This window comes from Galleria mellonella, unplaced genomic scaffold (genome assembly GCF_026898425.1).
Source record: "Galleria mellonella isolate WM207_F2 unplaced genomic scaffold, CSIRO_AGI_GalMel_v1 utg74, whole genome shotgun sequence".
Classification (NCBI taxonomy): domain Eukaryota; kingdom Metazoa; phylum Arthropoda; class Insecta; order Lepidoptera; family Pyralidae; genus Galleria; species Galleria mellonella.
Window position 1 is genome coordinate 863,867 of NW_026442147.1, and position 17,238 is coordinate 881,104.

The following is a 17,238-nucleotide window of genomic DNA, read 5'->3' on the forward strand; positions in this document are numbered from 1 at the left end:
TATTTTGGTACCTTATAGTTTTACTGTCAATTCTATCATATCTCTGGTGTAATACTGATATAATCCTATATAAAGTCATAATATATTATACTCTATTATTCACTCTGTAGACATAATATATATTAAACCATTCTTAAATAATTAGGTATTACTGTCAATAAAGAGTATACTGACCTAAAAAAACCTATGTTATATTAATGTCATACACGCTCAGAACATTCAACTACATTTATCAAATCATTTAGACAAATAGTCTTTGAACTATACAAACTTAACCATATATAATGATTTATTTCAATCAATTCTTCAGTGTTACTGGCAAAATGAGGGAGGTAACTTTAGTTCTATTAGTGTTTTCTATAGCTGGAATCTCAGGATTCTTAATAAAAATTCCGACAAAATCAATACAACCTAAACACGGTAAATATTAGCTTCGGTTAACTTTAACATTGTTTGTAATCATATTAAAATTGTCATCTTCATTCTGATAATCCATCCACAGCTGAAGAGGAGATATTATCCTTCAATTACCACACTAGTCAATATAAAGTTTTATTTTTAATTTTCCTCATTTTACACTAATGTATTGTACTTTATCTCCTAGCTGTGACATCCAAACGATGAAAATAATTCTAATTTTCTACTATAACGTCTTACTTCACAATCTCATAAAAATATTCATGTATCATTCAATGTAAACAAATAATATTTATTTTAATTTATTGAATAATTACTAGTTCTATCAACAATATATGTAGTTTATCCATCACAAAAAGTGCTTCTGCATGTTGTATTCTAGGTATGTCTATTTTTCTGACTTTCTATTGAAAATAACAAAAAAAAAATTAAGTTTATAATATTAGTCAGTACATAATTATTATATTACATAATATTCTGTTGTATAAAATTTTGCTAATTAACGCATATAATGTCAGCGTAGAATGAATTAATTTAGCAATTAATTTATGGATTTTATAATTTACATTCAATTAAACATAAAAAGAATACATATCATGCGACTTGAACATGAAACATGGTATTTATATGATTAATAATGTAATAAGGATTCCAAACTTATTTTAAATTATAAATAAAATTACAACTATTGTATTACTGTAGTTAGTAAATGATTGTTTTCTTCAGATGTCTCAGGATATATCCACATACAAAAGTTGATGTTACTCTTATTTGATAATATTTGTGAAGAAAGTAGTGATCCTATTATTATGAGATTTGCACAAGAATTCACACTGGATAAACCTGAAGACTATACGGTATGATAAATTTCTACAAGGAATTAAATATGCATATTTTCTTTTTTATGAAAAATCTAAAAGCATTTTTTTTTATTCCACAATAGTAAATTGCTTTTTTTCTATTTTAATTTCAGGATTCCAATGTCATCGCAGACTTGCAGAATCTTCAATCAGGAAATGGACTTTTATCCAAAAATGAAATATTTTCCGAATACAATATTGAACATCGAAATGAACTTAAAATAATTTATGCTGTAATGCTACATGCGAAAAATTTTGATACGTTTTTTAAAACTGCAGCGTGGGCTCGTCAAAATACGAATTGCGGATTATTCATTGATGCTATATATTTAACAATTTTTACAAGACATGATTTATCGAATCTTTCAATAACTGCTCCTTACGAATTGTTGCCAAATTATTTCATTCGTAAAGATATCATTATCAAAGCATCGTCATTACTGACAGATGAAGATTTTACACTAACTGAAGACGTAAAAGATGAAGGAAATGCATATATTTTGGACGCTAATTATACTGCTGACATAAACGACGATGAAGATTCTAAGTTAGCATATTTTCGTGAAGATATAGCTTTAAATTCTTTTTATTTCTTTGATAAACTTAATACTATGTTTTTGTTTAAATCAAATGAAGATAACACATATGGAGACTATATGTATCAATCGATGAAACAATTAGTTGCTAGATATGACTTAGAAAGATATGCTAACGGGTTACCAGAATTAGAAAGTCTTAATTGGAATTCTGCCGTTGATACATACGATCCTATGTTAATTTATTCAACTGGAGATGATTTTGCCCATAGAACAATACCTATTGATTTACCATCAGTAAGTGAAGGTATAGAGTTTCTACAAAATATTGAGGCTAATATAAAAAATGTAGTTACACATTTGGTAAGTATCTAATTAAAACATTTAAAATGAAATAACACTCGCGTTAGGTTAGTAATAACATACCTAGACTATGATTTCGTACATATTTATAATTGAGACTGCCTTTAACCAGGATCCACAGTAGAAACTATATTCGAACAATAAGCAATAAAAGCGATAAAAATATAATGATCATAATAATGTATGCAATATTTCTACATCTTTATAGAAAACAATTTGCTACAATAAAATTTGTCAGAAGAGCAAGTCATTACTGAAAAGCAAGTCATTAAAAAAAAACAAACCTAATCCAACCTATTATAGTGGTTACATAGTTTTTTTTTTATATTTAAATACATATAAGAGTGAAAATATAGATTTCATTTCATTTACAGAAACAAACTGGATATAACAAAACTCAAATAATAAACCATTTGATGGAAATATTTGTTATTGGAGAGAAAAGCTACGAAACTTTAGCAAGACAGCGCTTAGGATACGATGTAACAAATAATATCAGGTATGAAATACTAAGTTATTAAAAACATATCATATCATATATAATAACGAATAGTATTTTTTAATTAATAATGTTTATATTCCAATGTTATTTTCAGACAATATTCTGTATTAGACCATTTTCTTTCATCGCTACGAGACCCTGTATTCTGGAAACTAAATAAAAAAATAGTAGAGCTGATTGACAGCTCATTGAAAGTATTCCCAAGTTATTCAAGAAATGAAGTATACTTTCCTGGTGTTGAAATTTTAAATATAGAAACGAAGAAAATGATAACTCTATTTGATGACTATCAATTTGATGTTACTGATTCCTTAAAATCCAAAACTAACAATAAAACTTTCCAAGTAAAGATAAATCAACAAAGATTAAACCACAAACCATTCGTCATTAAACTTAATATCTCCTCTCTTGAGGCACAAAAAGGATTAGTTAAAATATATTTGGGTCCTAAAATGTTACCAGGTGAATTTATTATAAATAAAAATAGATTTGTATTACTTGATTGTTATGATGTAAATCTCAAAAAAGGAATTAACTTGCTTTCACGATCATCAAAAGAAATAAAAAGTTTTTCCGGTGACTTTGTATCTATTCGTTTCTTACGTAAGAGTATAGAAGACGCTGAATTTGGTTTAGATGCATTACCGATGAAAGCTGTTGGTTTACAAATTGGCTATCCAGATCGTTTAATCTTACCTAAAGGTTCATCCAATGGACTTCCAACACAAATATTCGCATTCATCGCTCCATTAACAAAAGTTACTTCTAGTAGTTCATCTTCTTATACTATCAATAACGAATTTAATACTGCTATACTGTCTCCTGGATATCCATTTGATTTAGCTACTGATGATTACCAATTGTTTAGTCTTCCAAATGCAATGACTAAAGAAATTATTATATCTCATAAAGGAAGTAATGAAAACTATGATAGTATTAATGGTAATAAGAAGTGGGATAATAACAAATATTCTAATTATTATTCCAAAAAGGACTTGGAAGACAGAGAATATAAAGAAAAATCAAAATATGAATATGATGATGTGAATAAGCTTGATAACATCGAATCAAATACTCATAGTATGTTAAAATTACAACCTGACTTTACAAAAAGGAAGCAACCACAAAGTACTGACTATAGTTCGAAAAGAGATCAATATGGACAAAGAATAGATTATTCGTATAGCAGAGACAAATTTAACCCCGAAAATAAAGGTATAAGCATGAAAAATAATCAATCAATCTACAACAAAAAAAATATTTTTGATTACAGATCTAAAAAAAATTTGTATGATAAAGATGTTCGTTTTCCAAAAACATACACTAACTATGAAAGTAATGAAAATGAAGAAAATAAATCTATCTCCGAAACAACTGCTAAAAATATTCCTACAATAGTATTAAACAAGGATATTATTGAAGACATAACAGACAATAAAGATGTTATATTGGAAGATAAGGATATTACGAGCACAAATTCTAAAGGAATTAAAGATGACATTACAAGTAAAGATTCCTTAACTCACATTGAAGAATCTCCACAAAATAGTGTTTGGAAATTTTTTTATTATATATTGCATTCTTTTGATTTTATACACCCTGAAAAAATTTATGAATAAATTTGATTATATTAAATTAGATATTAATAACATATTAATATTAACTAAGTATATTAAAATCAATACATAAATTATATGCAGTTTCATTTAAAGCTATCTATTTATTACATTAATATAATTATACAAATTATACATATATAATATACGAATGATCTCTTTAGAAATTATTTTAGTCCAAGTAGATAAATATGTAGTGCAAATAGATTCTATAAAAATAGTAATAACAAATTAAATTTTATTATTATATTATAAGTACGTCAAAATTGTCCTGTTATTTATTAAATAATGTAATTCAATATTTGTGTAATATAAAGGAAAGCCTTACATCTCTCGCTATGTAAAACAAAAACTTCTTACAGGCTGCCACGAATCACTGAATGCAGATTTGTTTCGTATTGGCATTAATTAAAAGAGCAATTTGATTTTATTGTTGTTTATCGTGTAATTAGCCAATCTTTACAAATAAATCATGGGAAAACTATCACCAGAAAATTTTTTTATTATTGGTATGGTTCCTAATACATATTAGAAAATAATGCTTTTATAAGTAGTTTCTTTTTTTACTTCAAACATTGATTGATTATATCTAATATGAACTTAAACTAAATGATCACATAACAGTAAAACAATAAATTATTAATTCTCTTTTATTATATTATTAAATCATATTAAAATAAAGTATTAATTTTATGATAGGAGATCACGTTATATCAACACGAGAAGGTCATGTGGCAATATTTAATAAATATTCATCTCAGTTTCCAATTTATGTAAAATTGTGTGAATAAGCAAAATGTGAATATTACTCTTTCAAGCGGTTTCTCATCATCATTATTTTTGGATATGTTCCAAATATTTTACAACGACGTTACGCTTTCCCTATTTTCATCGCAGAAAATTTAAAAACCATCGGTCACTAGTGTGACAACGGCTAGAATATGAATACAAATATTTTTACAGTTGATTACAAGGTTTCCACAAAGTAGGTGTTCAGACAATATCCATATATATCATAATAACAGGTAAAAAGTAAAAATTTTAATAAAACTACCTAAAAATATTTTTTTTTTTCCTATTCATAAATACATGCGATATGTGTGTTTGATGTGGGTTGTATTCACATAAATAAACTTTATTACTAATCGTAAAGACAGACAACGTACACGAGTCATTAAACAAACAGACACGTAAATTTTAAGAATTATATTTCATATGGCAACAAGAATTGAGAATATAATAAATACATCGATCCTAAGACCGAATAACATCACAAAATAGTGAATATCGAAAGCGTGACAGTAACGTTCCCCTAAACAAATTAGAAAGAACAAAACAGCGCATGTCGACGGTTCATTCTATCTCATAGGCCCGCTAGAGCTAATAATTTTGTTAATAAATCCATTTGTAATTCATCTAAAGGAGTTGGCCAAATAGCAAAGCGACAAAATGGCAAGCGATTCCATCAATAGAAACATTTTAAGTCGAAATAACAAGACATCGGACATCCCTATCTCATTAATATCTAGAGGTAACCGTTTATGGATTCTGAAGTTCGAGAAAATATTTAGTTAGTCAAATCTTGATTATATTACTTCGTTATAATAATTTTAGCAAAGACGAACCTGGTATGGATAAACTCAACTAATTTTTGCACAACCTCAAAATGCACATAATGGTTATTTGCATTTTGACAATTTCATTGCATTTTCAAAATGTAGATAATTGATGATTTATTTTGAAAATGTTCCTGTATTTTACACTATAAATTATTATCAGATAAAAATAAAAAAAAAAAACTATAAAATAATTATAGATATATTTAATCTTTGAGATACGTAAAGCCTATTAAGCTCATATATTTAAAAATACTATACCACTGGCATGTATATTCCTGTAAATTTTGCAAGAGAAACTGCACTGTGCCAAAATGAAGATGTATTTCCACTGAATAGACACCGATATTGTGAGCTATCCAAACTTGCTTTTGGCTGTGATGGCCAATTATTTCGATCCAGGTATTTTAACTCAATAAATTGTGGAGCGTCGGCAACGCATTGACGAATAAATTTAATCAAGCCCACTACATAGTTTCGTAGCACCAAATATTTCATGCAATTAAAGCACGCTACTAGTTTTATTTCAGACAAATTACTGTATGATTCATTGCTAAATCTATGTGTTGCTTTTAAGCTGTTGATATTAAAAGATACATTAGAAACATTTAATCGCTGACACATAATGAACCTCAAATATGCTACATAAAGTGTAATTTACCTTAACAGAAGTACCTTACCTGCTAATATTATAAATGTAAAACTTTATAAAGATGTTTAGATAATTTGTTACTCCAATGTTTCATCGGATTTGGAATAAATTTAGAGTAGAGATAAATCATATTATTATAAATTAACCCATAGGGTACTTTTTATCCTATTTCACGTGGGCAAATATATGGTACGTATCATTAAATAAAGTAATTAATGAAAATATACTGAACTGTAAAAAAGATTAATTTGTACAATTAAATACAGTATAAAATATTTTTTTTTCTAAAGCATAAATTTATATATTCTTTTCTAAACAATGTAAGAAATGTTATATAAATAAAACTGTGTAATAATCTTTTCCATGATATATTTCATTTATCCTATAATCTTGACTCCTTTAAATACAGCATGAAAAGGTACTTAATAAAGTGAAGCTAACAGTTGATGGAAAAAAGTTCTCTTATCCATAGTTCGCATACATGAACCATATTGTTATATATTCGTATTTTACCGAACTAGATGTTATTTTGCGGAAGCCCATATCACTGGTTATTCACAGTTTGAGCTCCAAACAGTTAACATTAGGCTTCAAGCAGCGATATAATAATTTGCCTGAAGACGCCTCGTCTTGAGTGAAAAATGAGAAACACGTGCATGAAAGAAGTGGCTGTTGAAAATGGATGCCTATTTGGAAGGTTGTAGAACTTCTGATAGTAATAGTAGTGGTCAGTGTTAGCAAACACACACAGAATAATGGTAGCGAAATTCAATTAAATAATTCTAATCAAATACCCAATACAGTCATATGTCGAGCTGTAATAAAACAATATCAATTAGTAAATAACTATGCTTCCAATTATAATTCTTAATGGGAAAGTCAAAGGCATTTGTCGACTGTTGCCGTTGTAGTATTGTGCCAATCCTCATGCCAATATTTCGCCGAACACATTAGTTCTAACATGGTTAGAGCGCGAATTAAATGTAAAAATAATAAAATTAAAATGTATATATATGTATACACTCACGACTATACCTGTCCTTACAGGGAATATCATAAACAAATAATATAATACTATTGCCATTATAATCAGCATAGTCTTATTAGGTAATTTTACAAGGAATTTCTTTTTTAATTTTTTGAGATGAAAGTATAATCGTTACTCTATCTACACTATTAGTATACGTTCCTTACCACCATTATACCGATGTATATTATTAATGAGTGATGATAGATAAGACTATTATAACTTAACTATAATAGTTTTCAGAGCACCGTCTGTATGTCGACCTAATAGCATATATTCCTATCAATAAATCCACTAGACCTTAGACTTAAATACTAACAATATATTTCACACCAGTAATAACCCACACCTCACATCTAGATCGAGACCTTTCACAGAAGTGAAAAATTCTAGTTTACTGAAACTATAATGACTTTAGGTTTTATTTTGAGTCTTCTTGTATTGCACTGGCAAAATGTATTGTGGTATTCAGACGCATTCGTTGAACTTTCTGAAAATAAAAAGGAGCGGTAACACTTTGTATTCTTGTAAACATGAATAACATTTTAGATATAAAAAATATTCTGTGCCGCTACACAGCAGTATAACATACTATTTCCTATCCAGGTAAATCACATAAAACTCGACCACCATATTATTAATAGATACATAATAACATGAATGTTTTATTTTCTATTTAATTTTCAATTTAAAGCTTTTCAAATTTTCAAACCTACTTTATAATATATATTGTTTACCTCTTGTGGATAACTTAACAGAACTATAACGTTTATTTGAAAATAAAAATAATATTTACACGAAGTCTAGTAGTTTCACTTTCTAATGTTTTTGATACACAAACAGACCCACAACTCAATAATAACAACAACAGAGCTGAGCTATACAACTGTCATCTATGACAGTCGTTATTTTCAACTTTACAAATAATAAATGTAAGACAAATAAAGCGACTTCAATCTTGGATATCTAGATGTTTTATAAATACCCTACAACATCTTATTTCGTATTGTAGGATCACTGTAAATATTTAGCTATATATAGCTTTATTCGTCAAAAAATTAAAATATAAACCAAGAAAAAGTAAACCCTATCAATTATAATTAAAATAAAATAACTTGATATCTACACTCTTTTAGAAGTCTTAACAATAAAAGATAAAATACAGGTCCTATTGTATAAATTTTAATGTAAATCCAATAAAGACATTTATAACATTAACAGGTAAATATTAAAAATAAATCCATTGCCAGCATAACACTGACATCATTATTTAATGGTGACCTAATTTCAGCTTGAATGATGCGAACTAAGCACGCACGTGGCCGTCGTGCCGTGCAAAGCTCGGCAGACGTTTCACTCATTGTGGCATTCGCTTTAGAACACAAAAATTATAGTCGATCACCGACATTCTATATCTGCGCGGGCGCCGCCGTATAACCCGTTTCACGCGCCAGTGGTCGCCAAGCAAAGACGAGTTGTTTTTTTTTGTTTGACTACCGAAGGAGGGCAATGTTTTTTGGATACATTTCTACATTTTACCTACTACTTGTTTATTATTTTTTATTATTATTATTTTTATTTTTAGCTATTCTATTCTAATGTAATTTTATAAATGAAAGAAATAATAAGAAGTATTTTATTTATCAATATAAGCATTTAGAGCGGCAAAAACAATGTGATAGTATAATAATAAAAGAGTTATCATTAGATTCTTCTTATTTATAAAGTGAATAATACGACGATACATAAAATAAATTCTTACTACAATTTATTGCTTATTTATCAAGAAAACTGCAAGACAAAAAAAGACAAAACTTCTGGCATAAGCATGATATTTATTTGTTTGAATTTAAAAACATTGTCGGTTGCCAAGGAAGCATTACGATTCAAATGTTCGTTGCTTGCAAAGCCGCAATACAATCGTAATCACAATACAGTATAATCGGTAATATATAGATAGATTTTTATGTACTATGTGTGTATCATCTACATATTGGGAATGTAATATAAAAGTGGGCCAAGTATTGATCCCTGGTGGACCTACTTAGAAAAAAGTTTTTAAATTACATACAAACTTGACATGTGTCAAGTTAATATACATTATTTATTTTGTAATGTTAAAATTGAAATTAATAACTTAAATAATGATTATTTATCCAATAAAATAATTGAACTAATTCGAGATAAAGATAATTAGAACAGAAGCGACAAAATATTCATTCAACAAAATTCGTACTGAAATAGATTTTTGTATGTCCTGAATAAGTAAATCACATTGTTTTATCTATTTCTTTGTTTATATCTACTAAAATTCATAGACACCATATAATTTTAGAATTAAAAGAAATTTTTTACGAAACAAATCAAAAGTCAAAAAGATTATATCACAATAAACGCAATTTTCAAATTACTTCAAAACTTAAAAACACAATCTAATGTAAACTTTATATTTGAACAATATTCTAATTTATTTGAGCAAAAAATAAGTTTTGAAATTAATATTTATAAAAATGTTTGAAACATCGGAATGTGACGCTTCATGCGTAATATTTTCATTTGGATTGTTATGAATTCGTTGCTTCAAAGGAATTTCCTGCTCTTAATCAAGGAGCAGTTTGGTACACGAATGCGATTCTGGAATGCTTTAAACTGGACGGTTGGAGATGTTCAGTTTCATGTATTACTATTACGATCGTGAATTTGTTGAGTTATTTCATGTATTTATAATGTCTATTCGTATTTATGTTACTTCAGGATTGTTTAAAGAACCTACTATAAAGAATGTTTTCAGTTTCATTCATTAAATGTTCAATTCATATAACAAGTTGTGTTGCTGTAGTGCCAAAATCACATATTCATCTCTTTTAGAATACCACAATTGGCAATTTACTCCTTAAATAGTTATTATAACTTTTTTTATGTTGTTAAAATCAGAATCAATCAAAGGAAATAATATTTAAAAACTTTATTCAAGCGAATTACCACATAATAACTAAATATTTTATTATTGTATAGTTTTATGCAGAGTTAGAATTTATTAAGTAAAATAAAATAAGTTAAGCCAATTTTATACTTTTTAAAATAAAAATGCGTTACAAATTGATTAGCATAATATAGGTATTGTATTGAATGTATCTATAAGATATCTTTGTACATAACATTAATTTCTTTATTATTCTATTAAATAATAGCCTGTTTAACATACTCATTTAGATATATTTCTCATATTATACTTAAGGTTCAATATATTAAATTTGCAAGGTATTAACTAGAAATATATTTTAATTTAATTAATAATAGATATATTCAAAACGTAGTCTTAACATATAAGGATATAGTAATAATCATACACTAGTGTTAAAATTTAAAGACGTATAAGAAACTTATATTAGGCAACTCTTGTATGTAAATTTTGTTGAAGTAAATCCATAAATAATAACTCATACAGTCTTCTATAATCAACATATAGTGAACGCTCGAACTAAACGGAGTGATAAAAACAAAAAAAATATCTATTTGTTTTTGTATCAATCGTAATAGACAAATGACAAATATATTTTTTCCCTTCCCTATTACAACGAAAACATATCTATCAACAGATCGTTAATTCACTCGATGACGGTCTGAATGGAGGCAGGAAATCTTAAACGAGTGACAGAGAAAGAATTAGTTTTCACTTATTTTTGTATTCCCGTGTTTCGGATGATGAGAATGTTCTATAAATAAGGGTGGAAAACCAACGTAAAATTCAGTGTAACAACACTCGCACTCGGATTCGGTTCTTGTTACAATTGCCAACCCTACACACTAAACATGGTGAGAATATAAGTTTTGTTGTGAATTGGATTTATAACAGTGTTATATAAATGTGCATCTTGTACGAGTATAAATAAAAAATAACTTAAGTGTAACATCAAGGCCATAGTTTTAATTGTTTCCAAATAATTCAGATATTTTTATAACATGTTAAAAAACATGTAAATCATATTTTTTTATCGTTTTTGATTATATTTTTGATATTATTAACTTGTCTATAGGACTCAGATGATGAACAGAAGATGGCGATGCTGCGCAAAGCCTTCCAAATGTTCGACACTACAAAGAGCGGATACATTGACGTTTTGAAGATCTCCACAATTTTGAACACCATGGGTCAACTGTTTGATGACTCTGAACTCCAAGCCCTTATTGATGAAAATGACCCTGAAGGTAAAAACTTATATTTTCGAACTACTTTTTGTTTATTATCTAAAAATAATTGTAATATAAGATCGAAATAATGTATTTTTGTATGTATTCTTACGATATCGTCACCAATTATGAATTGGTTTTAATAAACTTTATTGCAATTGTAGGGTTTGCTCCGATATTAGAAATACTAATTTTATCTCAAACATCACTTTAATTTGAAAAATCAAATAATTAATAATAAGAAATCTTGTCAATCGGTTTTGTAATGTAATTTAAATAAAAAATGATAAAAAAAACATTTATGTCTTAAAATAAAATGATTAAAAGTAAAATAGTAGTACTGAAAATAACTTATATAAATTATACAATTGTGGTCCTTCGAAGGATTATATCTGTCCATGCCACTCAACTTGAAAATGAACTCAACCTTGCAAAACGTTTTCGAATAAATAATTTAGAAGCTCTGGCCGGTCATCAATTATAAATCATCAACATTAGAAACCTCCTTTTAATAATCCTTGAACTAAAATTGGCATCTCTCACATCCTCGAGGCTAGTAAGTTTGTCTTGTTTACTTATCACCCATTCTTTAATAGCATCAATAATTAATAAAAGTCTAAATTTATGTTCGAGAAATATATATATCCCGGACATATACGAGTATAAAGGTAATTAATAATTTTTCAAATAACAAACCATCCACATTTTGCTAATAAAATCATTTACATTTTATTTTCTACACCATTTTATTACTACAAGTGACTAGTTCAATATAAAGTAGTGCAAAAATACTTAAATTAAAACCAAAAAAAAATAACAAATTTTTAATAGATGTCCGCTAAAAGATTTATAATTTTCACCATAAACGGGAACAAATAGATTCTAAGCATACAAATCTGACAAAATTTCTTTTAATAGATAATAAACTCATTATCACAGTTTCATTCGATACAAAAAAATAAACTTATTATTTCCTTAAAATCGAAATGTGTTTGATTATTTTTAACACCATCACATAGACCAATTTGGTCCAAACTGTAAACAGCTACAGAGAGAACATTAATCATCGCTTATAACTAGAGAACTATCTTTGGAATCTACACTACAAACCGAGTATATGGCTGACGTTTAAATACATTGCAAGGTCAAAACGTGTTACAGTAAACAGAAAACGTAACGATCGGTCGACGTAGATCAACGTAAACGATATCCTACCAACAACCAATCGTCATAGTGCATAAGCAAAATGTACAAGCTCGCATGAAATTCGAGACATCTGGAATATTTTCTCATCATTCAGTAACCAATGAATCTATTTATAAATATGGAGAGCTGCATTAAATTATAGTTTACTCGAAAAAATCTGTCTCCGTTACTTTGATTTAGTTATTTACGAAAGGAACGTTGAAAGAAATAGACAATCTTTACCATGAGGAATGCCAAGGTTTATTGCTGATAGTTACCTGAACTAAATGATAAATGTAAAATGTATAAATTCCGTGGACTTAATACAATATCTTCACATGTATTCTTACTTACGTACTTTTTTATAATAACAGGATGTATAACCACATTATCCTGGGCATATATTACTATTATTACTTTTATTACAATTTTATTTATTAATATTTTCCAGGTAGTGGAAAAATCAACTTCGATGGCTTCTGTAATATTGCTTCCCACTTCTTAGAAGAGGAAGATGCTGAAGCCATGCAACAGGAACTGAAAGAAGCTTTCAGGTTTGTTAACTATATATTTTTGCAAATATATATATATATATTTTTCAGAATATAGGTTTTATATTCTGAAAAGTAGAGCACCATATTTTCATTCAAAATCTCATTTTTTTATATTACCAGTAATAAGGATTAAAATAGCACACGGACTGATAGTTTACCTAGCGAAAAGTTATTTCTGTTGTCATAGACAGCATGATAACATGCTACTTCTTATAAATTACTACTACTGACGACTAAATATATCTATTATGTCAAATGTTGAACAATCTTTAGTACTCTTTGAAGGGAAACAATAATATCAAGTACTATCTAGTCCTAAAAATAAGTTTAGACAGAATAATACAAAACTTCCAATCTGATAATTATATCTTCAATAAATCTAAACCGAAAGTTATTCAAATCATTTTCTTGGGTTTGGTTTTCTTAATTTGATTTTATTACTAGGTCCTCATTTTCGTTTTATAATTATTCAGATTGTACGACCGTGAAGGCAACGGCTACATCACCACCTCTACTCTGAAGGAGATCTTGGCTGCTCTTGACGACAAATTGAGCAACTCAGACTTAGATGGCATCATCGCTGAAATCGACACTGACGGCTCCGGAACCGTCGACTTTGATGGTACGAATTATTTGCATATTATTTTTAAATTTACAATACCGAATCATACAAGTCTGATTAAGATATATTTAAAAACTATAAACTATAAAACTTTAAACTATGGTTGACTGGGAGAGAATGCTTTTAGCATTAAGTCCGCCATGTACACATATTTGTACTAATGAATAAATAAAATAAATAAATAAATATATTTAAAAACAAGTGTATTTATACTACATAAGTGGGAAGCAAACAGCCACAGGTAGTAAACGGTTACTGTATAATATAATTCGCCATTTTGTGACTGTAGTTATTTTAAAACGATGTCATTTAGTTGCATATTATATTCTTCAAGTTCTTTCATTAACACTCGTACTAACAAGATTATTAAAATATTATAATATTAAGTATTGTACTAGAGGTGCGTGTACAATTTTACCTCAATCGGATGTCAAGAAGCGGTTCCAATTCAGCTTATAAAATTTGACCATTAATACTAGTTAAAATTATTACTAGTGAATCTACTTAAGATGAAATCTCGCTAATATTCACTTTTATTTTTACATCCTTGCATACCTCGCTTGTCGTCATCAGCATGAGATGCCAAATGAATGCAAACTGACTGTACATTGGATTAAGAATGACGCACCCCCCTAAATGTGGAGACACAAATACTTTTTTACGAATATAGGTACTCAATATTCACCTACGATTTTCGATAATAAAAGCGGTAAACAAGTTCTGAGATATGTCAACGCTATACGTAACTATTATAAAGAGAAATCGTCTTTGGCATTGTACCAAATGCTTTTGCCACAAAGTTATTCAAAATCATTATCAATAATAATGACAGGGTCAATACCAAGGGAAAATATTAAGAATTTCTAATTGTAACATTACTTTGTAATTTTAAAATTTTATTACAATTGTATTTTAATTATTTTAAATAAAGTAGTCTCTACGTTTTTTGCTAGTATCGTGATACATCTTGTACTTTCCTGTAGTGTTCTGCCTGGTTCTTGAATAAGGGTACACGAGTATGCAACCCCGACCCCTCGAGCTACTGAAATTTCTATACAACTACAGTACCCGCTTTTCGTTTTTCTCTATAAATACTTCATTTCTTTTTACCAACTTCGTTTACTCACTCCCAAAATTTCCACCTTTTTTTTTCTATACATATACGATGGCGGATACTACCAACAAATGCATTCCTAAAGAAGGTTGACGTCAGGCAAGCGGCCGGTCGTAAAACCAAAAGCGGAATAATTGGAATAAGGGCAGTAAGAATATTATACATACATAACAAACAAGGTACAAAAAGACATAAAAGAACATACATGTACCACTAAGTTATGCAAAATTTTACTCTCACAATGTCACCTTGTTAATTTTAAATACATTACTAACATTCTTGCAATTTCTATTTTAATTGTAGGGTTATATTTTATTAAAAAAAATAATACTTTGATTCCTTTGTGTCATTCAACTCACAAAATGTGCGGATTACTTTATAACTAGTTTTTTTTTTAACTTACTTCATAACTGTTAATTTCTAAATATGTCTCATCTTTATTGGCTGATAATGTATATTAGATGTTCAATTTGTGCTCATATAATGCATATAAATCTGAGTAGTTTTGCAATAATTAGTTAAAATGCAAGTTACGAAAATACTGAAATAAAATTTGGGTTTCTTATAATCTCCTTTATACAGACTAATATCACAACCATGATCATTTTTTTAAATGAAGTAAAAATATTCTTGTTATTTATAGACGACAGTAACATTAAAGAATTAAAAAATATATATAAGTCAAATAGTTCGCTACGTTAAAATTATATCAATAATTTAGATTCTATTCTGTATATAGTGCTCGGGTCTACTCGATGTCTACTACATATAAAAAAAGCAAATTCAAAATTCCAATTCCAATTGCTTTTACTATTTACAAATCTTTACAAATACTATTTATTTTCTGTCACAAAGTAAATCCAATATCTAGCAATTGCAAAATCAATCATGGTAGAATATTATAAGCAACATATTATTACGTCATATTACTAATTGGCATTTCTTGAGGCAGTGACTTACGAAGTCGCTAAGTAACTGTCAAACACATCTGATATTCTGATTGTTTGTTTCCGTTTAGAAATTCAGGTAATTAGACCTTATTAACACTATATGTCAATTTATTATTTTATAATTGGAATTTAAATTATATGTAGACAATAAATTACGGATAGAAACCAACAAATTAATATCACTCTTATGTTCTATATGCTTATTGCCCTTTTTAAAAGTATAGTATGTATGATGTAATGAATGTGAACAATAACTGAGAATCAATTATTAGATTATTAGCACAAAATACTAATAAGCTAATAAATAATGAAATTAATTTCCTTGAAAGAATCCATAGATATCGTAAGAATCGATAGAGGGAGGGGGAAATACCCTCAAAAAACAAATATAAATCCTAAGTGCTGTTGCCAACCCCCAAAAAGCGAGGCAACTACTGGCACCCCCCCCCCCCCCCCAAGGGGAGGCTTATGTTGTGCAGTGGACAGTTAAAGGATTACAGGATAGGATATGATGATGATGTACTTATAATATACTTATATTTATTAATTTCATTATTTTTTTACAGAATTCATGGAGATGATGACTGGAGACTAAGCTGCTCGTTAATATAGAACTATAGTATTATTAATATTAGTTAATAATAACATGTAAATGTTTACAAGACTTCGGCACTAGTACAAACCATTAATGCGGTATTAGCATTGTTGTTAAAAATTAAATTATAATGCATAATGTTTAATCTATCTTATAGATAGGTAATAGAGTAAATAATATAAATCTTAACTTTGTAAGAGTTCGTTCCAAAAAATTATTTCCGGAATAATTTACACGTAACGAACTTATATTTTTTATAAACAATTATATGCTAATATTTATAACGCATTGCACTATTGTATTTGGAAATTAATACTATACAAAAAGAAATATAATATCCACAATATTGAAAGACACTTTTATTTATATATTTATTTTCCATGGGATAAAAAAATATTTTATTCTGGACATGACTGGAATAGATAACAGTCTTATGCA

The 17,238-nt window shown here is 28.0% G+C and overlaps 2 protein-coding genes across 2 annotated transcripts; both read left to right on the top strand.

The window, feature by feature from the left end:
* The first annotated feature begins 272 nt into the window (after window positions 1–272).
* Window positions 273–4,369, top strand: LOC113516218 (arylphorin subunit alpha-like). The gene is made up of 5 exons (XM_026900597.3): window positions 273–420; window positions 1,144–1,274; window positions 1,391–2,176; window positions 2,551–2,675; window positions 2,773–4,369. Exons 1-5 carry the CDS (start codon window positions 285–287, stop codon window positions 4,295–4,297), a joined length of 2,703 nt encoding a protein of 900 aa, XP_026756398.2. The 5' UTR covers window positions 273–284; the 3' UTR covers window positions 4,298–4,369.
* Window positions 4,370–11,249: 6,880 nt separating this feature from the next.
* Window positions 11,250–17,152, top strand: LOC113515980 (troponin C). Its single transcript, XM_026900298.3, has 5 exons — window positions 11,250–11,405; window positions 11,627–11,798; window positions 13,417–13,519; window positions 13,993–14,141; window positions 16,772–17,152. Exons 1-5 carry the CDS (start codon window positions 11,403–11,405, stop codon window positions 16,798–16,800), a joined length of 456 nt encoding a protein of 151 aa, XP_026756099.1. The 5' UTR covers window positions 11,250–11,402; the 3' UTR covers window positions 16,801–17,152.
* Window positions 17,153–17,238: the final 86 nt, after the last annotated feature.